The sequence below is a fragment of the Lepidochelys olivacea genome, assembly GCF_965140295.1.
Source record: "Lepidochelys olivacea isolate rLepOli2 genome assembly, chromosome: 1".
NCBI classification, from domain to species: domain Eukaryota; kingdom Metazoa; phylum Chordata; order Testudines; family Cheloniidae; genus Lepidochelys; species Lepidochelys olivacea.
The window spans coordinates 17,976,831-18,003,587 of record NC_140411.1 but is presented as its reverse complement, the minus strand read 5'-3'; the positions used below and the strand labels follow the sequence as shown (position 1 = coordinate 18,003,587).

The 26,757-nt window shown below is 39.4% G+C and overlaps 1 protein-coding gene across 5 annotated transcripts; it reads left to right on the top strand.

Annotated features, from left to right (window-relative positions):
- The first annotated feature begins 327 nt into the window (after positions 1–327).
- Positions 328–24,879, top strand: ALG8 (ALG8 alpha-1,3-glucosyltransferase). Of its 5 annotated transcripts, none has more exons than XM_084642711.1 (13): positions 328–376; positions 4,719–4,797; positions 5,952–6,145; positions 7,385–7,494; positions 8,808–8,875; positions 9,502–9,628; positions 12,353–12,456; positions 12,856–12,976; positions 13,343–13,482; positions 14,620–14,759; positions 19,708–19,805; positions 21,954–22,026; positions 23,828–24,879. In XM_084642711.1, exons 3-13 carry the CDS (start codon positions 6,042–6,044, stop codon positions 24,057–24,059), a joined length of 1,317 nt encoding a protein of 438 aa, XP_084498837.1. In that variant the 5' UTR covers positions 328–376; positions 4,719–4,797; positions 5,952–6,041; the 3' UTR covers positions 24,060–24,879. The 5 variants fall into 5 exon arrangements, with proteins under 5 accessions (XP_084498837.1, XP_084498838.1, XP_084498835.1 ...); XM_084642709.1 differs by lacking the exon at positions 328–376 and adding an exon at positions 485–640; XM_084642710.1 differs by lacking the exon at positions 328–376 and adding an exon at positions 1,249–1,481.
- Positions 24,880–26,757: the final 1,878 nt, after the last annotated feature.

Genomic DNA, 26,757 nt, shown 5'->3' with positions numbered 1-26,757 from the left:
GCTCACCATTCCTTGGGTGGGAGACCAGGTAAAATCCACGTGGTGTTGAAGAGTGCTGCTTACACTCCCCTTCCATGCATACTGGTCATTTAGCCCAACCCCCTGCTCAAAGCAGGACCAGTCCTCAATTTTTGCCCCATATCCCTAAATGGCCCCCTCAAGGATTGAACTTACAACCCTGGGTTTACCAGGCCAAAGCTCAAACCACTGAGCTATTACTCCCGCCTGAACGAATCCCCCAGCCTGATAGTACTGTCCATTCATTCAAGACTGAAGCACAACCCACACTACAGCTACACATTAGCGCCTGCGCAGTAGACCTGTCCCCAGGGAGCGTTCAGCGCGAGACCGAGGGAACTCAAGGGCTCCCGTACGCGTAGGTCGAAGTCTGCAAGTGTCCTGGGAACACGCCAGCAGGGGGGGGGGGGGCCGGTGGCGCATGCGCGATGTGGTCGCAAGGTTATTTTTTTTTAAGCCCATCTCGGCCGGGCTGGCGGGGTCACTTTCTGCGCGTGCGCAGCGGTGGTACCGGCGCTGTCCCTGAGCGGCGTGTCATGGCGGCGGGCGGAAGCGGCGGGCGCTGGTTCCTGGCTCTGGCGCTCGGGGTTTCCCTTCTCAAATGTCTCCTCATACCGACCTAGTAAGGGCCGCGGAACCGGGCCGGTACAGGCCCCCCCCCCCGCCACGTCTCTCTGTGTGTCCGTGCCCTGCCCAGCGCCGCCTCCGCCCGCCCGGTCCCCGGGGAGCCGCGCTGACAGCCCCGGCCCATCCCCTGCGCGGGGGCCAGCGGGTCCCCCGCCCCGCACTCCCTGGGCGGGGGGAGCTGTGGCGCCTCAGGGGTCAGGCGGGCCGCCCCAGGTTGCCTTGGCACCACCCGCGCAGTGTCGCGCGGCCCTAACGCCCCGGGGTGCCCCGCGGCGGCGCCGTGGCGTCAGGTGGGCAAGCGGCAGCCCCGCTGCCTCCCGGCGCGGCCTTGCAGGGCGGCCGCCGAGCCTCCGCTCTGGGGGCTCCCGCCGGGGGTCCTGTGTTAGTGCAGCGGCTCTTCGCCGTCGAGCGCAGCTGCCTCACACCCAGAGAGCGGTGCCCCGGGGTTTATGAAGTCAGCTGGCAGTGAGGCTCCCCCCCCCACCCCACCCCCGCCAAAGCAGCCCCTAAAGAGTTACATCTTGTACGAGCTTTTGCTGGTTTGAGCTGCAGATTCCCCCCCCCCCCCGGCGCCCTCTTTTCGTGCTGCTGGAGGTTGCAGATCAGGTCATCTGAGAGTCAAGAATCTTTTCCAACGCCCACCTTTGCTTTGGTTTACTTTGTGCTTGACACTAGTGGCCTTATCTGTCACCCATGAAAGTGATGCTGAATTTTGCATATGAGTTTCAAAATGTCTAGGCTTTTAGCACAGATACTGATGGCTCCAGCTAAGCTACCAAGCCCCCAGATGGAGGAAGGCTATTTAATAGGACTGCGCACTTACGTGATGTGGCATTGTGGGTGTGTTTGTTTTTCTAATACTGTACCTCAGTTATCATAATTTGTCTCAGAATTGATAAATTTTGAAAGTGAGAATCCATCTTCTTTCTTTGTCCTGATTGGGAATAAATTTGGGGTTGTAATGATGATGGAGAGTTGAAAGCATTGTTATCTGGCACCTTCTGTAGAGAGTATTAAGAATGTTCCTAAGCAACCTGATTGATGTTCTCACCTCTTAAAAAATCTCACTTCAAATCTGTGCTAGAGGATCAAAGTATGATGTCTGCTTTCCTCAAAGAAGAGCAAAATAAAGGTTTTGCTCAAGGCCGTCTGTGACCCTTTATGGGTGTGTTTTTTTAACTCTCTCAAAATAAGAAATTTGTTTTAAAGATGCAGTGTGAAGTCTCTTACTTTCTGTGAAAAGTTTAATAGTAAACAAAAGATGCTTCTACTGTTAAATTACATAGTTTCAGGTTTCAGAATAGCAGCCATGTTAGTCTGTATCCACAAAAAGAAAAGGAGTACTTGTGGCACCTTAGAGACTAACAAATTTATTTGAGCATAAGCTTTCGTGAGTACTCCTTTTCTTTTTATAGTTGTTTCAGACATTTACAGAGTGGGATTTTCAAAAGTTTATAAATGACTGGAACACAGGTGCTTTTAACTCAAACTTAAAACTTAAGTATGAACACTGTCATTTGCTAAATATGAGCATATTCATTTCCTTAGTATGTTCATAAGTATTTGTTGGAGAAGCTCATTATTAATACTGTTTGATGCTTAGATCTGTTTTCATATTACATAAAATCTTTCTCATGCTCATATGAGGTTTGATTCTGCAATTATAAAGCAGAATGGTTTGATTTTTTTAAACACGTCTCGTTAATTTTGTAACATGAGCAAAGTACTAAAAACTGACCTTTTTATAACAGCACTGGAATCATAGAATCATAGAATATCAGGGTTGGAAGGGACCTCAGGAGGTCGTCTAGTCCAACCCCCTGCTCAAAAGCAGGACCCATCCCCAATTAAATCATCCCAGCCAGAACTTTAAGACAATTTACCCTTGAGGTAACCAAAAGCATTACATATTTATAATGCAACTTTAATAATTTGGCAGATAGCTGTGTCAGATCAGAACAACATCAGACATGAATCTTCCAGTATTCTCTGTAATAGCTTTTATATTTCTGAGTAACAGGAGTCAGCTTTTCTATAAATTGGGACGGTTTTCAGTTGGTCAGGCTCCCTGTACAATAAGAATACTCTGCAAAAAGAAAAGGAGTACTTGTGGCACCTTAGAGACTAACCAGTTTATTTGAGCATTATCTTTCGTGAGCTACAGCTCACTTCATTGGATGTAGCTCACAAAAGCTTATGCTCAAATAAATTGGTTAGTCTCTAAGGTGCCACAAGTACTCCTTTTCTTTTTGCGAATACAGACTAACACGGCTGTTACTCTGAATACTCTCTGCAGTGAGTCTTTGCAATAGGTGTCGTTAAGGTGAGAATGGTGTTATCGAAATGTTTAAATCTGATGCCAATACTTAATTTTAAAAAGTTCTTTACACGTTCAAGTAATCTGGTAGTACTAATTGTTTGTTTGTAATAGTTTCTGTTGCCTAGCAACTAGAGTAAAGTTTGTAATAAGTACTAATGCTAATGGTAGAATATTATAAACTAAAATAAGCCCTATGCAAAGGAGATCTTTTTTAGCTTTGTATGTTCTCCATTGTTTTCTGTCTATATTTCTAACAATTGTTATATGACCTGGAGGATAACAAGATTATAAAGGAATGGCCAGCATGCATTTGTCTAGAACAAATCATTCCAAACCACCCTAATTTCTTTCTTTGACAGGGTTACTGGTCTAGTGGATAGGGGGAAGCAGTAGATATGATATATGTTAATATTAATAAGGATTTTGACACAGTGCCACATGACCTTCTCATAAGTAAACTAGGGAAATGTGGTCTATATGAAATTACTATTAGGTGGGAGCACAGTGGGGTGAAAGCAGTACTCCAAAAGTGTCAGTGGTTTGCTGTGAAACTGGCAGGGTGTATCTAGTGGTCCTGAGTCCAGTACTTTTTAATATTTTCATTAATTACTTGGGTAGTGGAATGGAGAGTGCACTTATAAAATTTTCAGATGATGACAAGCTGGGAGGGGTTGCAAGCACTTTGGAAGACAGGATTAAAATTCAAAACAACCCTGACAAATTGGGGAATTGGTCTGAATTCAACAAGATGAAATTCAATACAGACAAGTGCAAAGTACTTCCCTTAGGAAGGAAAAATGAAATGCACAACTATTAAATGGAGAATAACTGCCTAGGTGGTAGTACTGCTGAAAAAGATCTGTGGGTTATAGTGGATCACAAACTGAATGAGTCAACAATGTGATGGAAGTTGCGAAAAAGGCTAATATTCTGGGGTATATTAACACGAGTGTCGTGTACAAGATATGGGAGGTAATTGTTGTGCTCTACTCGGCACTGGTGAGGCCTCATTTGGATTAAAGGTTTAGGGTTTATTTAGTCTTGAGAAAAGAAGATGGAGGACCTGATAAGTCTTCAAATTTGTTAAGAGTTGTGGTAGAGAGGACAATGATCAATTGTTCTTCATGTCATCTGAAAGTAGGCCAAGAAGTAATGGTCTTAATCTGCAAGATTTCTACGAGATAAATTTAGGTTAAATATTAGGAAAAACTTTCTAACTATAAGGGTAGCTAAGATCTGGAATAGGCTTCCAGAGGTTGTGAAATCCTTATAATTCAAAGTTTAAAAAAAAAAAAACAGGTTGGACAAACACCTGTCAGGGATGATCTAAGTTTACTTGGTTCTGCCACATCACAGGAAGCTGGACTTGACTTGTCGAGGTCCCTTCCAGCCCTATATTTCTATGATTCTATTACTTTTAAATTGCTTTACTTAAAAATAGGAACTTCAGCTCCTGATGCCAAGCAAAACTGAGAACTATACTGGATCCTAATATTCCTGCTTGTTAGCAATTTGTAGAAACCAAGATGACTCGTGCTCTCTTATAGTTACTACTGTACTCAGGCTGCTTTTTTAGAATTGTCTAGTTACCACTATGGCTTTGATGCAGCTAAATTCACTGGACTAGCAACGCAAATAGTTTCTTTCGGATTCTTTTCTGTAGTACCTGTAAATGGTTGAATATTTTGAAAAAGATTTTTTTTAATCTTTAAATCTGTACATGCCCTATTATTAATGTCCGTATTCTTTGCAGTCATTCCACAGATTTTGAAGTACATAGAAACTGGCTTGCCATCACTCACAATTTACCAGTTTCTCTGTGGTACTATGAAGTAAGTTCTTGTTCTGTTCATTTGCTTTTTAATTGTGTGTGAGTTTTGTACTTATTAGAGACACCAGTCTGACATTCCGAATGAAGTCCTTTCTTACAGAAAATATACATCATGGATACTGATGGTCAGTAGTTCGTGGTTGTTTTGCAGTAATGCCCAGGGATACCAATCATGGATCAGGACTCCATTGTGTTAGTGTGATTCTCTCCTCAGGGCACCCAGAACCATAAGCTAGTGTGTTACTCTCTGTCTCAGAAATTTTGGGAGAGCTTTACTAAAGCTTAAACTGTGTCAGCTACCTGCCATGCCAGTCTGTTAGCTTAGCTGAGGGGACACGCTTCATTTTGATATATATGCTGAGGTGGCTTGTAGTCAAACTAAGAATAAGGTCATTACTAAAGTGTGTAGATTTAAGTGATACAAAGCAAGAGTAACAGAGACAGGAACAGTATGAAAGAACCTGAATGAAGCAGTTCACAATGAACATCAGTCCACATCAGAAAAATAATTGGCACCCTTGTGAAGAGAGAGTTGTTTTGTTCTGTTATGGGTTCTTATACCGCCATCACTGTAGTATCAATGATAATAAAAATTTACAGGTAAGCAAAATAAGAAAAATGCTGCTTGAGAACTTTAGTTTGTTTTAACAATATTTACTTTGTATATTTTGACATTTGATGTTGATAACTTGTGTTTTAAGTTATAAAGCTTTAACTTTTTGAATCTCAATGCCTACTGTCACTAGATTGTCTGACAACCCCGCCCCAATATTTTTTTGTTATTTAAATGGATAAAAATTGAAAAAAATGCTTTAAAATGAACAATGATATTATCAGTCAGTTGTAAAAAAATAAAACAAAATGCGAATTCTGCCACACCTACCCATTGCCAACCCCAAAAGACTTCCAGTTCCTCCATAAACACTACTATCTCATAGGAGAGCTGCTGAAGTCATTTTCAGCATTGTACGTTTTCAGCATTCAGCATGTTCAGTTCCATTGTGAAGTAGGACTGAAATCAAAGTTTGTTTGATACTGGCTGCTGGAGTGAACATACCAATTAATCTCATATGACAAACTTTTCTATATAAAAATCTCTGTGAGCAGCTGTCTTGATCTTCAGATATGAATTGGTAAATCTTATTTTGTTTTTAGGCAACTTCTGAGTGGACCTTGGATTATCCTCCGTTCTTTGCTTGGTTTGAATATGCACTTTCACACGTTGCCAAATACTTTGACCAGGAAATGCTGGTTATCCAAAATTTGAACTACTCCAGTCATGCAACAGTCTTCTTCCAAAGACTTTCTGTCATTTTTACAGATATTCTCTTTGTGTATGCAGCCCATGAGTAAGTCTCAGTGTTCTGTTCTTTGGGGACAATGGGGTGTCTGTTTAAAGTATCGAGTTTCAGAAATGGGCAGGTGGTAATCACAAAGGTGTCTACATAGAGACTTGTAAATGTCTGGAAAGAACACAGTTGGCTAAACCTATTCAAGGAACAAGTGGCGTGGGGTGTAGCTGAGAGACCTTTTTTCCTCTTTTATCTGGGGAGTCTAATGTTGTGGGCACAATTAAATTTATTTTAAACATTAGTTACCTTCTGTCATATGTAATGTACTTGGCAGTTTAAGAATTCTGAAGGAATTCAGAGCTCAGACTGGATGACCTAAATCTTTTTTCACCCTGTTATGATTCTAAACATGAAAGAATCTCATTCATGTAATTTTGACATCTTGTCACATATTAAACCGTTCTTGTCTATTGGTCTTGTCTTCCAAATTTAACTTTTTATTGGCAATTAGTTAAGCAGTCTTAATAAAAGTTCATAGCATATTTGAAATATACCGTGGATTTGGGGGAGGGCAAAGAGTGTGTGTAATCTCTCACGTTGGGGGCGGGGAGTGAGAGCATGTATTTTGAAGAAAAATCTGTTGCCCACCAGAGTGATTTAGAAATAGCGAAGTCTTGCAACAACACTCCACTCAGTAAAAGTATGGTCATAGGTTCTGTATTTTTTTAAAGTACAATAGAAATAACTTTTAAATAAATACTACCTTGCATGTTGCATTCCAAACATGCTAATGCATGAGAATCTGGTAATGAAACTTATTGACTGTAAAGTAAATAAAAGTTATGCTGACTATTATATTTTCCTTCTCCAAGGTGAGAGAATGCAAAAAACAAATTAGATTTTAAAAATTCCTTGATTTAATAACAAAATGTTATGGTTGTAATGTAGACAAGGAAAAAATCTTCAAAAATTATCGTTCTTAACCTTAAAGCCCTTATAATTTTCTAAATTCTGTTTGATACTTTCTTCTTGGGAAATTAGTCAGACCTTCAGAGTTTTGTGTTTGAAAAATAAAACAACTGTTCCTATTTTAGGAAAAACATATTTCCAGTTATACAATGTCATTGCAAATTAATTTTTTCTTTGATAATTTGAATGAATTATCAGAAATTTGCTATCACTTTTACTAACTGGCATATGGCAGAACTTCCCTGTAGAGATCATTTTCCGTGTTGTTAATATAAATAGGTGCTAAAATAAATAATTCTATATTACTGTTTGATTTCCTTCATTCAGATGCTGCAGATGTGTAAATGGGAAACGACCTGGAAAAGAACTTCTGGAGAAACCAATGTTTGTTCTTGCTGTTTTGCTCTTATGGAACTTTGGCTTATTAATTGTGGATCGTATCCTTTCAGTTAGTTATCAAAATCTAGCAAGACTTTAAACAAATCAAATACAATATACACAAAAACCACTGGCACTATCTAATATCTTAGTCAGAACTAATATTACTCTTGATTGCAACCTTTGTGTTACTGTTTGGGTTTCAGGAGGGTCTCAGCTGAGTAAAGTTTCATTGTAACAATATATTCAAAGTTTATTTGTAAAAGTTCTGTGATCATGATAATATAGCTCCAAAGAGTTGGATTACAGCTAGAGGTGGTTGGAATTTACTGGTTTGGCAAAGCTAAAGTGTTTCACAGAGACGGTTAAACTTCTCTAGGGTTCAGAGGGTCCACAACTCTGGAGCAGTCAGCGTAGCAAACTCTCTTTGACTTTGATTTGTTAGTGTGCAACCTAGAACTTGAATTAACTTTCTTTGCCTTTAATTTTCAACATTTCATTTAAAAGAAAAGAGGAAGTAGAAAATGATAATGCTAACTAACAGATCTAGCAGGCATCAGTCAGTCTTGGCAAAATGTGCACTGATCTAGCTAGGAGCACTTGTTAGTGGCAGTTAATATACATTAAAAAATGAGCACTTCAGCAGCTTTATGAAAATCCAGTGCATCTTGAGAAGTATGAACTCTGTCATTATATTTTTAGCTGCAGTATTTGAACATCCATGACTTTAGATTAAAGTGATATTTTCCACCCTTCACCATGAATATGTACTCATCAGTGAGGTCCATTTCCATGCCATGTTTCTGACATGCCATTACCATTTTTTCAGTTATATGTGTAGTGAGGAAATATAGAAGGAGCATGGCAGCAATTATTTTTACAGCAGAAAATAACCGTTTGTGACAGTTTTCCCCCAGCCGTCTCCATAGGCAGCTCAAACACCTGAATATGTCTGCTTCAAACATTTAAGTCACTTCTGAAAAGACTAGCATTTAAAACTTCAGCAAAAAGGGGGGATTTTTCATCAAGTGAAAATGGTGGTGGAAGTGGATAGTGGATTATAATTGAATCCATTTAGCATAATAACCTTGTTTATAGCGTTTTTTGTTGAGTTCCATAATACACATAACACTTTGCTATATTACCTGCGTGTAACCAAGAATTTCTCAGTGAGGTTAAGCTCTGCAGCTTTTATATTTTCTAATTAGAACTGATAACAAAAAGGTAATTTTAGAGCCAACTTGGAGTAATAATTTAGGAATGTTTCCTTGATTATAGTTCCATTTGATCTGTTTGCTGATTGTGGACTTCAGATTCTGTCCAAGCAAACCAATGGTAAAAAAAAAAAGCTTCTTCCTTGACACAAGTTCAGATATTCACTTTCAGTACAATGGCTTTTTATTTGGATTGATGCTTCTTTCTGTTGCTCGATTATTTCAGGTAACCATAAAATCAAGTTGCAATGTTTCTGTTGTTCTGTGACATAACCTTTTACCTTAATCATGGTCCTGCTCCTGTTGTAATAAGTGGGAGCAGTTCTGAACTGCTGCCCGCTAGAATTGGATCTCTTAGTATTTGTTCCAGTTTTTAGTTCACTTGGCCATAAAATATTAGCTGTGCTGTGGAGACAGCATATCTGCCCACCCGGTGAGGGAATGAGCTCCATGTATTGCTGTTTAAATACACAGCTTCTTCCTAGTTGTTACAGGAGGGAACTCAGCTGTTTTGGAGGGAGCTACCAGTCCTTTGGCAGGAAAGATTACCCTGAGGAAGGGGGTTTATCTCTGAGGCTGGGGAAATATGAGGGATCCCCTGGGCTCCAAACACCCCTTAAGGTCAAGAAACTATCTTGTGACCTGAATCTACCCTGCTCTGGCCTAGTTGTTTATTCTAAGCAAATGGAAAAAATACCCATCCCTGCATTCATACATGAAATGTTTTGATGCTTTAGGCAATGGAGGAAGGCCGTCTTTGAAACTGCTAGTGTTAAGGTAGGGTGAGTTTAAATGTAGCTCTTGTGGGGTTTCCACCTCTACTACTTTTTTTTTTTTTTTTTCTTCATTTAGAAAAGGCATTTGGAGGGTGCTCTTCTTTTTGCTGTTCTCCTGCATTTCAAACACATCTACATCTATGTAGCCCCAGCCTATTGTGTATATTTGCTACGATCCTATTGTTTCACTGCAAATAAGGCAGGTAAGTTACTGATCCTTCCTTAATGTGTTTTGTATTAATGATGTGTGGGAAGAGGGCCCAGAAGGTATAGAAAGACATGACATTTACATTCAGTGCTAACCTGTCATTACTGTCCTTGAAATTCTCTTTTATAAGTCTGACGTATTACCTTGGCATGAAGCAGAATGGTGATGGGGTAGCGATAAGTCCACATTTATTCAGTGGATGCAAATGAAATAGAAGCTTTGACTTAAAGTATTTTATTGGAGACTGTTTTTTAAGTTGCTCTTGTAGAAGCTTCTCTTTCTTCATGTCATTTCCGTACTTCTAAAGACTCAAGTCAAGCCAAGACTAGCAACAATTTGAGTGTTACAGAAAGCTATTTTGGAGAGATGTAGGATGGCTAGATCAGTGGTTTTCAACTTGTGGTCCATGGATCCTGGGGGGTCTGCAGACTATGTATAAGATTTCCAAAGGGGTCCGCACTGTCGTTTGACATTTTTTAGAAGTCCGCAAATGAAAAAAGGTTGAGAACCACTGGGCTAGATGACCCAGCTGGTCCCTTCGAACCCTATTTCTATGGATTACTGTTCACTTTATAGTGTTCAAAGATATGCTAGATCTTTTTCAGAAGAAAAGGAAAGACACTAGTCCCTGTGCCAAAGAGAAGACTATCTACAGTTTAAATACTATACAACAAATGAAGGTTACAAATAATAGAGCGGGGATGGGGTAAGAGACAAGATTAGAAGCAATATGATTTCATATCCTGGCATCTCATTGAAGATATTTCCTCATGCAAATGAAAATAAGGGGGGAAAAAAGATCCAGGAGAACAAATATAAACCCACTTATTGTGGGCGTAACAAAGAGGTGAGTTTTCAAGATCTAAATGAGATGGTACTGGCTATGCAGATTGGAATAGGGTGAATGCTTCATGCATAGTGAACAGCAAGTACAAGGATATAAACCTTGCAAAGAATGTTCTTCACTTTAATCTCCAGAATTCCTCAAGTTAATGGGACTTATTTGAAAGCAACTGCGTCCATGCGCTAGGAGAGTTAAGGCATCCACAGACTAATTGTATTTTGCAGATGTCTATAAATTCAGAAGAGAGAAGAAGGAATGAAAAGTGAATAAACCAATAAGAAGTCATTAAATCCATGTCAATGCACAACATGCCTTGTTTAGTTGGAGCTGTTTTACCAGCAAAATGAAGATTGGTTGTCTTCCCAAACTGCTGCAGACTTGACTTTTTTTTCATCAAATAGCCTATTTGGAACCAGTTGGTAAAAAGTACAGTCTAAATGTTTAAAAGGAGATATTCTGACACTGGCCTCTAACTATAATGGTCATAGATATTTACATTTCACTGGCAAAATGACATTTATGTTGCATTACCAGAATAAAGTCAATGATGATAAAGTTCAAGTTAGTTATCAGAAAGAATAGATGTAGGTAGACTGAATTTAATTTTTCCTGCTAAGACCTACTTTGAAATAATGGTCCATTTGAATTTATCATGGCAATAAGTGTTCTTTTCCTCATGCATACACTAAATAGTGCTAAGGACTATCTCTGTTCCTTCTATTCTGTTGAAGATGCAAGCTCATAAAGTGGCAGCAGTTAGAGCAGTATTTCATAAGTGGTGTGTAAAAAAATGTAAGCATTTTAAGCTGAAAGTAATGGCATTCTAATTCTAAACCATAGCTGCCTAAGATTTTCTATAAATATAGCAAATCTGTATATTTCACGATCTGTTCTAAACTGGATAACATTTACGTAGAGACACGTAAAAGAATAAATGGACACAAATCAGATGTCAAGAATTATAACAGTCGGAGAACACTTCAATCTCTCTGGTCACTCGATTTCTGATCTAATAGTGACTATACTTCAACAAAAAAACTTCAAAAACAGACTCCAACGAGAGACTGCTGAATTGGAATTAATTTGCAAATTGGATACAATTAACTTAGGCTTGAATAGAGACTGGGAGTAGTTGAGTCATTATACAAAGTAAAACTCTTTCCCCTTGTTTATTCCTCGCCACTGTTCCTCAGATGTTCTTGTTAACTCCTGGAAATGTGCTGGAAATGGCCCACCTTGATTATCACTTCAAAAGGTTTTCTCTCCCCCACCTCACTCTGCTGCTGGTTATAGCTCATCTTAAGTGATCCACTCTCCTTACAATGTGTATGATAAACACTCATTTTTTCATGGTCTGTGTGTATATAAATCTCCTCACTGTGTTTTCCACTTTATGCATCCGATGAAGTGAGCTGTAGCTCACGAAAGCTTATGCTCAAATAAATTGGTTAGTCTCTAAGGTGCCACAAGTACTCCTTTTCTTTTTATTTCCTTTTATTCCTTTGTCTGTATCCATCTGTTTGTCCTATATTAAGCTTGTAAGTTCTTTGGGGCTGGGGCTGTCTTTTTGTTCCATGTTTGTACAGCGCCTAGTACAGTGGGGTCCTGGTCCAAGACTGAGACTCCTAGGTGTTGTTATAATACAAATAATAAACTAGCAAATTAAAGTAGAGCTCTCTGGCAGTTGAGAAATGGGTATAACTTTGAGATTTGTAAACCTAGTTGTTGAACAAAACACTGATTACTCACTGAAGATATTCACTTAAGGGTGGTACTCGCACTAGCTTCTTTACTACTCAAGTCAATTTGTTTGCTTCCCATTCCTCTTCTACCACCCCAAATATCTCTATTAATACGAATGTTAATTTTCTGTAGATGGATCCCTCGAGTGGAGCAGCTTCAGTTTTCTTCGCATTACTTTGCTGGGATTGATTGTCTGCCTTATTTCTGCTCTTTCATTGGGACCCTTTGCAGTTCTGGTAATGTCTTCTTATTCCTTAGCCCTCTAACCTTTCTTTTAGGGCTAATCTACACTACTGTGCTACACTGGCACAGCTGTAGCACATCTGGTAAAGACACATTATGCCAACGGGAGAGCACTCTCCCATCAGCATAATTACTCCACCTTAATGAGAGGTGGAAGCTATGTCTACGGGAGAGTGTCTCCTGCTGACTTAGTGCTGGTGGACAGTGCTTAGGTCGATGTAACTTGCGTCACTCGTGGGGGGGGGTGGCTTTTTAACACCCCTGAGCGACATAAGTTACATTGACTTAAACGATAGTGTAGACAAGCCCTTAGAAACAAAGTTGAACAATTTTAAAAAATTGTGAAGAGTCTCTAAACGAGGGTCCTCTTCTATTCTTTTTGTTCCCTACAGGGCCAGCTGCCTCAAGTCATTTCACGGCTTTTCCCTTTCAAGAGAGGCCTCTGCCATGCTTATTGGGCCCCTAATTTTTGGGCTTTGTACAATGCAGTGGACAAAACATTAGCCGTTGTTGGTACAGTAAACTAGTTCTGTATTTTCAGTGCTTACTTGCATATAATGCCCCTGTGGTACTCAAATTCCCTTTCTGAATTCATGTAATGAATGAAATTTTGTTGCTTGTTTTTAAGATTCATTTAATCATTTGCTTTTCAGCTCTATGCATTGCATAGTGTTAGGTTCCCAATTGCTGCAGAAGAATAGCTTGATTATTGAAACTTGCGTGAAATCTCTGCCATATCTTTGTGTTCACATAACTGTTGCCGTTTATATTGATTTAAATGTTGTTATATACATACTTAATTTTTGTGAAAAGTTATAATACGTATTTATAGCTGAAAATGTACCTATGCAATTTGACAAACATTCTGTTCACTTGCAGGTATAAAATATAAATTCCTTGATCCTGAAAAGATTCCTAAAGCCTCAATGACGGGTGGATTGGTTCAAGAATTCCAGCACACCGTCCTTCCTTCTGTGACTCCACTAGCAACACTAATTTTTACCTTCATCTCCATATTGGTAACTTCAAAAAAATGATAGTCTTCGATATGTTTTTAATTTCTGTGTCCCCTTTTCCCTTGATTGAATAACATAAGTGTACCCGATTCATATACTTTTGCTCTGGAACTAGGTAAGTATCTTTGTATTGGAAAAGAGCAGTTAAGATGGATGTTGAGGTAGTAGTAATTTTGCATAACAAAGCACTCTCTGAGTATTCCTAGAATCCATAGTCTCTGTCAGCTATAGAGTATTCCAGAAACAGACAGACCTATAGCAGGAACTCTGTCAAAACCACTTTGATTACTGTGCTGGAAGTAATTCTGTAGATAGTGATTTGAGTAAAATTCAAGGGATGTATCAAGACTGGACTGAGATGCATTGTCAGAGCTCTTTGGAAAACTTGCTGAGCTCCTAATAGCATTATCTGGAGACAGGAATAATGGCGTTGGTCCCTCACTTTTTAACACCCCACCTTTTTTAATGGAGTGAGGAGCAGAAGGCTCAGGTGACTGGTAACTGGATCATAGAATATCAGGGTTGGAAGGGACCTCAGGAGGCTATCTAGTCCAACCCCTGCTCAGAGCAGGACCAATCCCCAGTTTTTGCCCCAGATCCCTAAATGGCCCCCTCAAGGATTGAACTCACAACCCTGGATTTGGGAGGCCAATGCTCAGCCCACTGAGCTATCCCTCCACCAAAGTAGAAAGGATATAGAATCCTTTCATCCTAGACTGTCAATTAGTATCCTTTGGCCACCAATATACTGAATGGCCATTAGATGTTCATTTATGTGAAGTGGGTTGGTGGTTCCAGTTAAATTCCCAGAGGCAGATCCCCACAATCAGAAAAACACCATTTGTTTGGCAGTGTGAGTGAAGTTTGCATTTCTGCTGCTCATGTTGTTACTGTTATATAGATGGAAGACTTCAATCTCCAGTGTTGTCTATTTGACAGTTTCCTTCAGCACTACATATACACACCAGAAATATATACCTTCCTGGGATGCTGCAAAGCGGTGCTGTGGTAAAAGCAGGAGCTGGATGCTCATTTGTGTATTTCAATAATAACATCATAAAGCTTCATATGGGTGCAATAGCTTATATACAGGATTGTGAAATTGTACACTGAAGTCTTATTTTTGCCTGTTGTTTCTAGCCCTCTGTTTTCTGTCTTTGGTTTAAACCCCAAGGGCCCAGAGGCTTTCTTCAATGCCTGATACTTTGTGCACTGAGCTCGTTCATGTTTGGCTGGCATGTGCATGAAAAAGCAATACTCCTCACTATTCTTCCTTTGAGGTAAGTGACCTGTTAAGTGGTAGTTGCTCAGATTCATGTGGTTGCAGGCTATGATTGAGGAGCTTTTCAAAGGAGGATTGTCACTTTGTTTTCAGTATGATAATTCAGAGAATTCATATCTTATGTAAAACCTCTCAAACTAAAGCATCCTAATTCACTTTACATATAAGAATCATTTCATCCACCATTTAAATATAGCCCCCTCTGAGGTGGAACATATTAACTGATTGAGGGTGCAAAATAACACACACCTGCTCTAAAAGGTAGCATTACTTTTCAGGTGCTCCTAGCAATTCATCTCCTTTTAAAAGATACCTTGCATTCATGGAAAACCTTTTATCCAAGGACTTCATCATGCTTTACTAATGGTAGCTTATCCTCACAATAGCCCTTTGAGGTAAGGACTATACTAACTTTACAAATGGGCATAGAGGCACAAAGAAGCTGCATGGCTTTCAACAAATTGCTTAAGTCAAGAGTGGAATCCAGGAGTCATGACTCCTAGATAGAACTACTACATGCTTTCCTATCTTTCTTTCCATTTGAACATTGGGGGCATGTGTATTGTACATAGCATGACAATAAATTAACTTGTTTAGCTTCAGATACTTAGTAAACTTTGTGTAGGTTAACAAAAAATTAACCAGGTTGCCAAAAGCAATGCTAGCTGGCAAACTGAACCTAAATTCAGTGGCACTCTTGTGCATTCAACTGGAAATCCTGTGGCAGTTTCCATTAAATTTAAAATGGAGCTTTTAGTTGGATTAAATCTGAAAATCAATACTACAGCCACAACATAACATTCATTGTGTGCTACAGGTTTTTATATTCACACATACCTGCATCATAGAAACTGTTATGGGGAAATCTTGGTAGCTGGAAACAGGGATATTTGGGACTTCTGGTATCCAAGAAGGCATGGTCAGTGATTTAGGATTACTGAATAAGCATGACCAGGAACGAAATTAACATTTGGCCTGTCACCTTCAGGTTTTAGAATTAATGCATTAAGATGACTGGGATAGCTCACACTTATGAACAGTTGTTTCAGGATGCCTGCAAATTCAGACATGCATCACTGCATTGGATTACACTTACTTCCATGTTTGCTTCACAAACAGGATTTGAACATTCATTTTTACAAAGTTTAGATTCTGTAGCACAACTCTGTGGCCTGGAGTGGATTCTGTAGCTATGAAATACAGGGATCCCTATCCATAAGCATTAGTAGTTGATTAAGCAGATCTTCTCTTTAAATTGCTAAGATTTGAGATTCACTTTGTAGTATGCTATATTTGTGAAGGCCAGTCTTTTGGCTTCTGAGCCTCACTGTCACTTGACAGATGAAACAGCAGTTTGCTGTTTCCCATCATTTTGTTTGTTAGGACAGTGCCTTGAGGCCAATTGGAGTCAGGGCCCCATTGTGCTAGGCCCTGTACAGACAGAGACAATCTGACCCCAAAGAGCTTAAAACTAAATGCATAAGGTAAAGGGTAAGGGAGAAGGATAGAACATACAAGCAGAGTGAACAACATGATGGCTGCAAACTTCAGTTAGTTCCTCAGTTTTTTGGTTCTGTTTAAATTAGGGCTGTCGATTAATCTCAGTTAACTCACCTGATTAACTCAAAAAAATTAATTGATTTAAAAAATGAATTGCGATTAATGGCAGTTTTAATCACACTGTTAAACAATAGAATACCAATTGAAATTTATTAAATATTTTGGATGTTTTTCTACATTTTCATATATATTGTATTCTGTATTGTAACTGAAATCAAAGTGTATATTACTTTGGCTTATAAATATTTGCAGTGTAAAAATGAAGAAGAAAAATATGTTTCAGTTCACCTCATACAAGTAAGTAGTGCAATCTTTGTCATGAAAGTGCAACTTACAAATGTAGATACTGTTTTGTTACATAACTGCACTCAAAAACAAAACAATGTAAAATTTCAGAGCCTGCAAGTGCAGTCCGTCCTACTTCTTGTTCAGCCAGTCACTAAGACACACACGTTTGTTCGCATTTACAGAAGATAATGCTGCCCCCTTCTTATTTACAGTGTCACCAGAAAGTGAGAACAGGCATTTGCATGGCACTTTTGTAGCCAGCATTGCAAGGTATTTACATGCCAGGTACGCTAAACATTCATATGCCCCTTCATGCTTCGGCCACCATTCTAGTGGACTTGCTTCCATGCTGATGATGCTAGTTTAAAAAAAAAAAAAAAAAGCGTTGATTAAATTTGTGACTGAACTCCTTGGGGGAGAATTGTATGTCTCCTGTTCTGTTTTACCCACATTCTGACATATATTTCATATTATAGCAGTCTCAGATAACGATGTGATGGGTTGAGTCACAGAAACTCCCTCAAGACTGTCACTAGATATGCTGGGATAGCACTGAGAACAAACTCCGCCCCGCCCCCGCCAGAAAAGGCTTCCCTCCACTCCCGTCTTGCTGAGCTAAACACACCAGTCTGCTCCAGCACAGACCAAGAGGTTGGGCCACACACCCCTGCAGTTCACAGAAACTAAGATTTAGCCCAGGGGCTTCTCAGTTAACAGGGACTTTCCCAGCACGTAGTATTCAGTCTTTCTGGGATCCTAAACCCCGAATACATCCATTTTACTCTATATAAAACTTATATAGGGTAAAGTCATAAATTGACTACCCTCTATAACAGTGATAGAGAGAGATGCTCAGGTATTAATTACTTTGGGTTAATTAATAAAAAAAAATGGTTTTATGAAGTATAAAAAGTAGGATTTAAGTGGTTCCAAGTAATAACAGACAGAACAAAGTAAGTTTCCAAGCAAAATAAAACAAAACACACAAGTCTAAGCCTAACACATTAAGAAACTGAATACAGGTAAATCTCCCCCTCAGAGATGTTCTAATAAGCTTCTTTCACAGACTAGACTTCTTCCTAGTCTGGGCCCAATCCTTTTCAGACCAATGTTGTAGTTTATGGCCTGGGTCCAGCAATCACTCTCACCCCCGTAATTACAGTCCTTTGTTCCAGTTTCTTTCAGGCATCTCTTTGGGGTGGAAAGGCTGTCTCTTGAGCCAGCTGAAGACAAAATGGAGAGGCTTCCGGGGCCTTTTATATTTTCTTTCCAGTGAGCGGAAACCCCTTTGTTCTTCTGTGCAAAGTCACAGCAACAAGATGGAGTTTGTAGCCACCTGGGCAAGTCACATGTCCATGAATGATTCAGCTTTTTGCAGGCCTACGCCATTGTTTACATGTTAGTTTGAATGTTCCCAGGAAAGCTCAAATGTGGATTCGCGTCTCTCCCAAAGTCCATTGTTAGTTAAGTACTCCCAGTTACTTGAATGATCCTTTCACCCTATGTTGGCCAAATCTGCCTTATGTGTTTCCTGCAGCAAACACTTTACATACAAGCACAAAGCCAACGCTCACAACTTCAGATATAAAAACGATACATGCATACAAATAGGATGAATATATTCAGTAGATTATAACCTTTGCAAAGAAATGTTACATGGCATATCTAGCATAAAACATATTTCGGGTAAGTCATATTTACACTCATAAGCGTATTTATATAAAGCATTATGGAGTGCAGTGTCACAAATGACCAGCACATGTTGTTCATTTTAAGAACACTTTCACTGCAGATCTGACAAAATGCAAAGAAGTTACCAACTTGAGATTTCTAAAGATAGCTACAGCACTCAACCCAAGGTTTAAGAATCTGAAGTGCTTTCCAAAATCTGCAAGGGATGAGGTGTGGAGCGTGCTTTCAGAAGTCTTAAAAGAGCAACACTCCAATGCAGAGAACCTGAACCACCAAAAAAGAAAATCAACTTTCTGCTGGTGGCATCTGACTCGGATAATGAAAATGCCTCGGTCCGCACTGCTTTGGACTGTTATCAAGCAGAACCCATCATCAGCATAGATGTATGTCCTCTGGAATGGTGGTGAAGCATGAAGGGACATATGAATCTTTCGTGCATCTGGCATGTAAATATCTTGCAACGCTGGCTACAACAGTGCCATGAGAATGCCTTTTCTCACTTTCAGGTAACATTGTAAACAAGAAGTGGGCAGCATTATTTCCTGCAAATGTAAACAAACTTGTTTTTCTGAGGATTGGCTGAACAAGAAGTAGGACTGAGTGGACTAGCAGGCTCTAAAATTTTATAGTTTTATTTTTCAATGCAATGTTTTTTGTACTTAATTCTACATTTGTAAGTTCAACTTTCATTATAAAGATTGCACTAGAATACTTGTATTAAGTGAATTGAAAAATACAATTTTTGATTTTTACTGTGCAAATATTTATAATTAAATATAAAGTGAGCACTGTACACTTTGTGTTCTGTGGTGTATTTGAAAATGTAGAAAACGCCCAAAAATGTTTAAATGTATTCTATTATTGTTTAACAGCGTGACTAATCGTGATTATTTTTTTTAATTGCTTGACAGCCCTAGTTTAAATCCATTTAGTGAGGTTGGGTTAGGTGGAGATTACGTAACTGGAAAAACAAAGTTGAGGGCAGGAGGTGATTGGCATGAACAACCACTTGGCACAGGAAAGAACTCTCAGTGAAGTCTGACATCAATGCCTGAATGTCCGTCCTTGAACTACTTTATACAGCTACTCAGCAGCTTCAGCCTCTGGCTGGCTGCTTCCTGTGGTTTATTTCCCCAAACCCACATGGTTTGGGGGAAAGATGCAATATGAATTCTGTGGAGGAGCGTGTCTCCTTTACACTGTTTCGGGTCTAGGGGTTGCCGAGTATAAGAAATGGCCCCTGCTGGGTACCATTTTACTTCCTCCACCGCTAGTATAGCAGTAGCTGCTTAAACTGCTCGTGTTGCTGTGGTGACTTCAGTCTGTCAACTATGACTTGTGTACTTTGGTAAAATTAGGCTTGGTTTCTAAGAGGCAAAAAGTAAATCAAAGTTCTTGTATTTTAGCTTGTTGTCTGTGGAGAGCCCAAAACATGCTGGCATTTATCTAACTCTGACAACTACAGGACATTTTTCACTCTTCCCATTGCTGTTTACTCCACCAGGTAAAGTCCCATGCTTCTGCTGCTTCTCTCTCTCTCCCCCCTCCCCTACTTCATTTAATTTTATTTCCATTTTTTCAGTGATAGCTCTGCTGCCAGAAACAGTCTAAGTACACAGTGTTGGGCATTATACTGTGTGTCCAAGAGCCACTTTCAGAAAGGTGCCATGTGAAGGAGGAGAAACTGGGTTTTGGGCAGTAACAAAAACACACTAAAGAGCAAAGTGTAAGGTTTGGGCTGTGCACATAAGTGCAGGATGGATGATTTAAATTGCTGATTTAAATCAGCAGGTAGGAATCATTAATTTAAATAATGTTTGTACTTTTTTAGTTATTTTCCTAAACAGAGGCCAATTCTCATTCGTTGATAACCATTAAAACATGTTGATTTGCAACTAAATATAACCTTTACAATACATTTGGTGCTTTTTGCTAACCTGGAGTATACACTATAGCTATACGCATTTATTTAAGCAATTATATAGCTTAGCTTACATTTATTCAGAATCTTATTTTTTTCCATTTTTTATTATATTAGAAAATGGTGAATAATGCATTTATTTACTAGATTAATTTTTTACTTGTGATTGGCATCCAGCTCTCTTTGGATGGAAATTCAATTAAAAATGCTCAGAACCAGCATCTTAAATGTACTGGATACATGAGGAAAAAAAATTATCAAAAAGTTTATCAAAACATGTTTTAAATGTAAAACAATTGATTCATTAAGTAAAGGCGGTATTATCTGTTGTTAATTAATTGTTTCTGGTTACCATGTCCTTCAAAATTTTCAAACTAATAGATCTCATCTTCTCACCCCAGTTTTTATTCATAGATTGGAAGAGGAAAACAATCTTTCCTGCTTTTTTCAACTTCTGCTTGGTTTCTTAACTATGAATGAACTAGTCATTTAACTGAAATAGTTGAAGAAAGTGAAATTGAAATATGCTCTCTGCAATTGCAGAGGAGACTACTGCTGTCAAAAGCTGGTTTAGCACTTCATTGAACTCTGGTCCAGGTGTTTAGCCAGTGTCTTCCACCAATTCAGTTTTTTGACTTTCTTTAAGCCATGACAGCAAACATATGCTGCTTAATATTTTTGTATTTAATTTAAATAATTGTAAAAATTATAAGTTTAGGTCTTAACACAAGCTGTCTGTTAAATTTAATTTTAAATAGGTTTATTTTTCAAAACTAAACCTGTATTTAATTTAAATTAGAAAATCCAGTTTAAATCAAATCTGATTTATCTTTTTAAAAAATCATGGATTTTTATCTACCCTGAACAAGTGTGATCTTTCCTCAAATCTAAAATCCCCAAGCCTCAAGAGAATTGGGGAATTACTTCAAAGGGCAAAAATTTCAGTGATCAGACTACTACAGTATTTTAATAAAGATGGGTATGGAAAATTCTCATAGAATCATGTAGCCTGTCTTTGCTATCCGATCCTGGTTCTGCCACATTCCAGAGGTTCTATGCCTTCAAGTTTCCACATAATGATAAGCATCCTTCTACTGGGGGTGGGGTCTGGATTTGGACTCCCTTTGACATCTGGTGATGCTGCTCTTTAAAATGGAGGGGTTGCTGTGTTGAGAAGTGAGAAATTTCCTTTGCACTCTTACTTCCATTTATTACTTTGCCTTTTACATACTTTTTTTCCTAGTTAATCAGATAATTGGGCACTATTGGTTTTATGGAGGGTGCGGGATGGGTTTGTATAGTTTGTTTTCCAGTAGACTTGTTTTTTCTTAGTCAAACAAGGCAGGATCTAAGTATCAATCCACTATATTATATGGTTCTAATATATATTGCACTAATCACTGAAACTAATGATTCAATATGAAGAAATTTGTACAATAGATGTTATGAATGGGAAGGACCTATTGTGTCACTGATCATCATGCTGACTATGCAAGTTTGTTCCTTAACAAATAGTACATTCACTAGTCTAATTTTAGATGTTCCAAGAAATGGGACTTCTGCTACTCCCCTTTGGAGAGAGTGATTCTTATTACCTTTAATAAAAAATGCAAATTTAGTACTAAGTAGTTTAAATTATTGTATCTGTAATTTAAGGATGCTGAAACTTATAAAATAATAATCAAAAACATTGCAAGTTTGTTGAATTTTTAAAAATGTTCCTTATTTCAGAAATCACAACTAAAATACTGCTCATGCTGCTGTTCACAGTTTATAGCTTCTCTTCACTGAGGGCTCTGTTCAGGTAATAACTAAGCAAATATTTTATGTTTAGGCTATTGAAACACTTTTTGTATTACTGGAGGGTACTGTACTGTAGTGGTGGGGCTGGATGGTTTAGGAGGGTGGAACTGAGATACTACTAGTTCAGATCCAAGTCAGTAATGGCCAAACTGTGAGGTGTCAGTCCCTTTCCCAGTAGGCAGGTGTCCACATCAAAAACGTTTAAGAGAAGCCAAAGTTTTAATGGGCACAGAAACAAAACTATCCACTTGGTCCTGGAAACAGTCCATCCACATTGGGGGTTAATGCGTTGTCAGGTACAAAATTGTAATACCCCTTCTAAGGTGTACCTGTTATATAGCTAGAGAATTAGGATTTCAGTCTCCAAAGCTGTCATATGGCAGCTTTCATAATCACTGAATTTGGATGTGGTACTTTATTAACAATACAGTATAACTTGTCAAAGTGCTGAATGTTTTGACAAATACCAGCAAAGAGAGATCAACATTAATTTCTTGAAGACCCCACTATAGAGTATCTCCCAAGCCACTAACATATCTCTTAGCAATTCTAATGTGCATATCTCTATACAGTCTAGGGATGTACATGGGCTGTAGAAAACAGAAGAATCTGTGTGGAAAAGGCAATCAGTTCTCCATCTTACTCTTTGGTTTCTACCCTTTGAATGCTCTGCCAGGCTTTCTTCTGTTCTTGTTTTTTTTGTTTTTGTTTTGTTTTGAAATGCTTTGAAGAGGAGAGATTTCATTCAGTCTCTGGCCCAAGGGGAAAGCTGTGATTTATGGGGGAAGTAGTGTCTTGGGTAGCAAGGGACCCTCTTCAGCAGAGGCAACTGTTATAATCTCAATGACAGTGCTTAGTTCTAATGAAATCCCCTTAGCAGATGGGATGAAGCAGCATTTGTAGGAGTATGGAGGTACAAAACTGAGCTTGTTGCCAGAGGTAACCTTTTTCAACAGAGCACAGCAGCACCTTGATTTTTTTCTGAGTTGCAGTTAACTGATGGTTTGTATGCCCTCCAAGACAGTACTAACTGAATATCCACTTCTGCAAAGCTCTTCAGGGCTGAAGTTCTGTGCCTATACAATTTAGGGCCTCTGCTAGAGCTTAATTTGAGTTTCGTGGGGCTGATGCTCCTGATCATCTGAAACCTTGATTTGTTCAAGAAAGATGGTGTCCCCTGAGACCTCCCTCCCCAAATAAAGGTTTACCTGTAGTAAGAAACATATTTTAAAGAATATTTACAGTGGAAATATCTCTTTATGTAGGAATTATGAACCATCTTAAAGCTTTCTTTCTGTTATGGTGATCCAACAATATCTGGAAATATCTAGCCAGAAATAATGACCTGACATGTCCACTATCTGAATGTGGAAGAACTGGCATGCAGTGAATGTGCATCAAAGGCTGTGGAAGGTCTCATGGCTCATTTATGTTGGCAGGACGGGTGTGGGGCAAAGTGAAGTGAAATAATGACTGATGCGATTTCTGGTCTAGATTCAAGGCTGCTAAAACATGGAATCTTGTATTTGAGTTTTATAATCCAGGATTATAAAGAAATTAGTTTTTATGTTATGCTAATTACATGCTATCAAGCACTGTATTTCAGTAAGGGGCTATATCTGAAGTTCTAACTGGCTCATTGTGCTGTTTAAAAACATGTTGTGACTTGGTGTATAGCAGATGGGCAAGACAAAGACTTGACAAGGGCAACATGCCTCATGTTCACTGAAAAAAAGAGAAAACTCTGAATTGAAATCACACTTAATATCTTTTTCTTTTTCTTCTCCCTCCTCCCCCCACAGAAAAGAGGGGCCTCTGCTTAACTGGCTGGAAACTATCTACCTCATTGAACTGGTGCCTCTGGAAATCTTTTGTGAAATTGTGTTTCCTTTGACCCCTTGGAAACTGAAGTTCCCTTTTATCCCTTTGTTGCTTACTTCTGTATACTGTGCTCTAGGCATCACATATGCTTGGCTCAAACTGTATGTCTCTGTCTTGACTGAATCGGTAACTGTCAGACAGAAGGCAGAATAAAGCAGCATTGGGACCAATTCCAAGTAAATCCTTTAGGAGGATTATCCAGCACTAGGGGGAGTTGTCTTCTAAGATCATGCACATTTTGAAAAGGCAGTGTTACTGTGTACGGTTCATCTCTATGTATGCTGCTTTTCAGCATCTCTGTACTGTCAACTATTGTCCCTCTCATCAGAATAGCTCTTCGAAATATTGCAGAGCACATGGTGAGATGCCACTTGCCCTGAATAAATTGTGAAATTTAATTGAAAAGAATATTGTATTAAAATTGTCTTTTTAAAATGTCTAGATTACTTCTCTGAAGAGAATGTGTATGGTTTCCTTGTTAATGAGTGATTTTGCCAGAAACCAGTATGGCTACTTATAATAAGGGATCACTGCTGTATAGAAGAGAACATAATGATAATCATGTACTGTGGAAAATGTAAATAAAATACTTTTTTATATTTCTGCATTAAAACCTCTTTCTGGCTGTCTTTTGAGCTGGAGGGGCATCTGTACAAATGAGGAGTAAAATTAATATACAGTGTGGAATTCGTATGCTGATCAGTTTTTTTTGCTAGACACATTTGTGAAACCCAGTGCTGAAATCTTATGAAGATCAGATACTTCTAGTTGCGCCACTATCTGACTTGTCTATTTCTGCTGCGCTGGTTTTCTCCATTTTATACCCCTGCCTCCCAAGTAATTTCCAGCATTCTGGCTATCCTTAACCATCTTGGAGAATGATAGGCACCAAATGGTAGCCAATTCTTCTGACAGAGTTGTCATAATCCCAATAAAAGCACAAGGAACATGCTGTTGGGAATATTGGGTTTCTTTATTGCTTTTGCATGATTTTGCGTGACTTTTTATAAAATAAAAATGAAAATTTTTAAAATGTTAGATGTGGGATTACGTGTATCCACACAATGTGAATGTCTCCAGTACACTGCCCTAAAGAAAAGGCATTTATGATGTCTGGTGGTTCTGCAGTAGTAGAGCACAGGTTTATCTAACCTGATATGTTCACATCCTTGAAGATGCTAGTATGTAAACAGGTGATGGACTGTGCCAAACAGTCTCCTTTCTTTTTTTTTTTTTTAACTCGTGATGCTTGTCCTCACTACTTGGAAGGAGATTATTCCTTCCCTAAAATACCCTAATTTTAGTACCAGAGTCCCCCTGCACCAAACTTTGTAATCTCCTAATCCCTGATTTGGGGATGTGCAAGCCGATTTCTAGTTCTTCAATTAGCCTGGAAGAGGACTCTGGCCCTTATTTAGAGTGGAAACCTAAGTTAGTAGCTGATGTGGTAAGTAAAGGTGATATTTTTCAGCTATCGCAAAAAGTGCGTGTGTGTTTTATAAAGGTGGAAGGACATCAGAGCAGTCACTAGAAGCACACACATCTTAATATATGATGAGAGAATAAATACTTCACTTTTATATATAGGTCTTGAAATGCTTTTAACACTTAAGGCTAGATTCCCAAAAGGGTTTAGGCTTTGTGATGCTCATTGTCACAACACCTGCTAGGTGTTAGGAAAAAATCACAGGACTAGCATTGTGATAGGGCTTGCGTTGGGTACCTAGGCTCCATAAACAATGCATCAGGGTGGGGGGAAGTGGTATGTGAACCACAGAAACTACCATGGTAGGTGGAGAGCTGCCTAAACTAGCCAATGGGAGATGCCGTTAAGAGCTGTATGTCACTTAAGTCCCTAGACCCATTCCTTCATCCAGGTTGCAGGGAAGTGCCTATCTCAGCTAGCAACTCACAAACAACTAGCAATTGCTTATGACGTCAGGTGGTTTAAGCACCTAAGTCATTTCTTGTGATGAGTTAAGCATGGGTTGCATGCCACACAAAATGGCTGGAAGTGGAGGTGTCTGCCTTAAAACTTCTTGCTCAGTGGTTAGAGTACTCACTTGGGATGTGGGAGTGAGGTTCAATGTTCCCCACAGCAGGAGTGGGGGAGGAGAAAGGATTTGAACAGGGACCTAGCTTTCAGGAGAGTGTTCTGATTACTGAGCTATGGGATATTCTGATACAGGCCCCTTCAGTCTTCTGATGAAGCTGTTCCATTGTGGATACATAGCCAGTGAAGCAGATGACCTTGGGTCTCCTGCCTCCTAGATACGTGTCCTAATCACTGGGTTACAGACTAATTCTCTGCCCAATGACTCAAACAGTTAATACTGATCATTAAAAAGTTGTTGGGCCAGAAACAGCTCAGAAAAGGTAAAGTTGATGCCTTAGGAAAGGGGGGTTACATTCAGGAATTTGAGCACGATCTGTAGGGATTATTGTGTAGTTTAGCGGAATCGCCATGCTTTGGAGTAGGGGATTCAGCTAAACCATGTCTGGTCCGCGCCCCCTTCTGTTTCAGCTGGGTGGGGCATCCAGCGACCCGTGGCTGCATTTCTGCGGGATCAGGTGCGATCTGGACACGGATTGAACCGCTCAGGCGATTGGAAGGGGAGGATGTTTCTGGTCTGGGTACTTGAAGTTTGAAGATTCATGTAGTAAATCTCGGGGGACTTAGAAACACCCTCCCCTGCAATGGGGCCCCAAACGAGGACCCACCCTAGTCAGCCCCATTCCCTCCCTTCCACTGCACCCCGCTCTCTCCCCGCGCAGGGCGCCACGCTGCCTGGGGGACTGTCAGCGCGGCGGAACCTTGGTGTCGCGGCTGCCGCGGGCTGGCGGGTCGCTT

Coding starts and splice junctions, on each gene's coding strand:
- ALG8 (XM_084642708.1), top strand. CDS start 1,364: ATGAGTTTCAAAATGTCTAGGCTTTTAGCACAGATACTGATGGCTCCA. Junction 13,483..14,619: donor TTACCTTCATCTCCATATTG/GTAACTTCAAAA, acceptor TGTTGTTTCTAG/CCCTCTGTTTTCTGTCTTTG. Junction 14,760..19,707: donor CTCACTATTCTTCCTTTGAG/GTAAGTGACCTG, acceptor CTTGTATTTTAG/CTTGTTGTCTGTGGAGAGCC.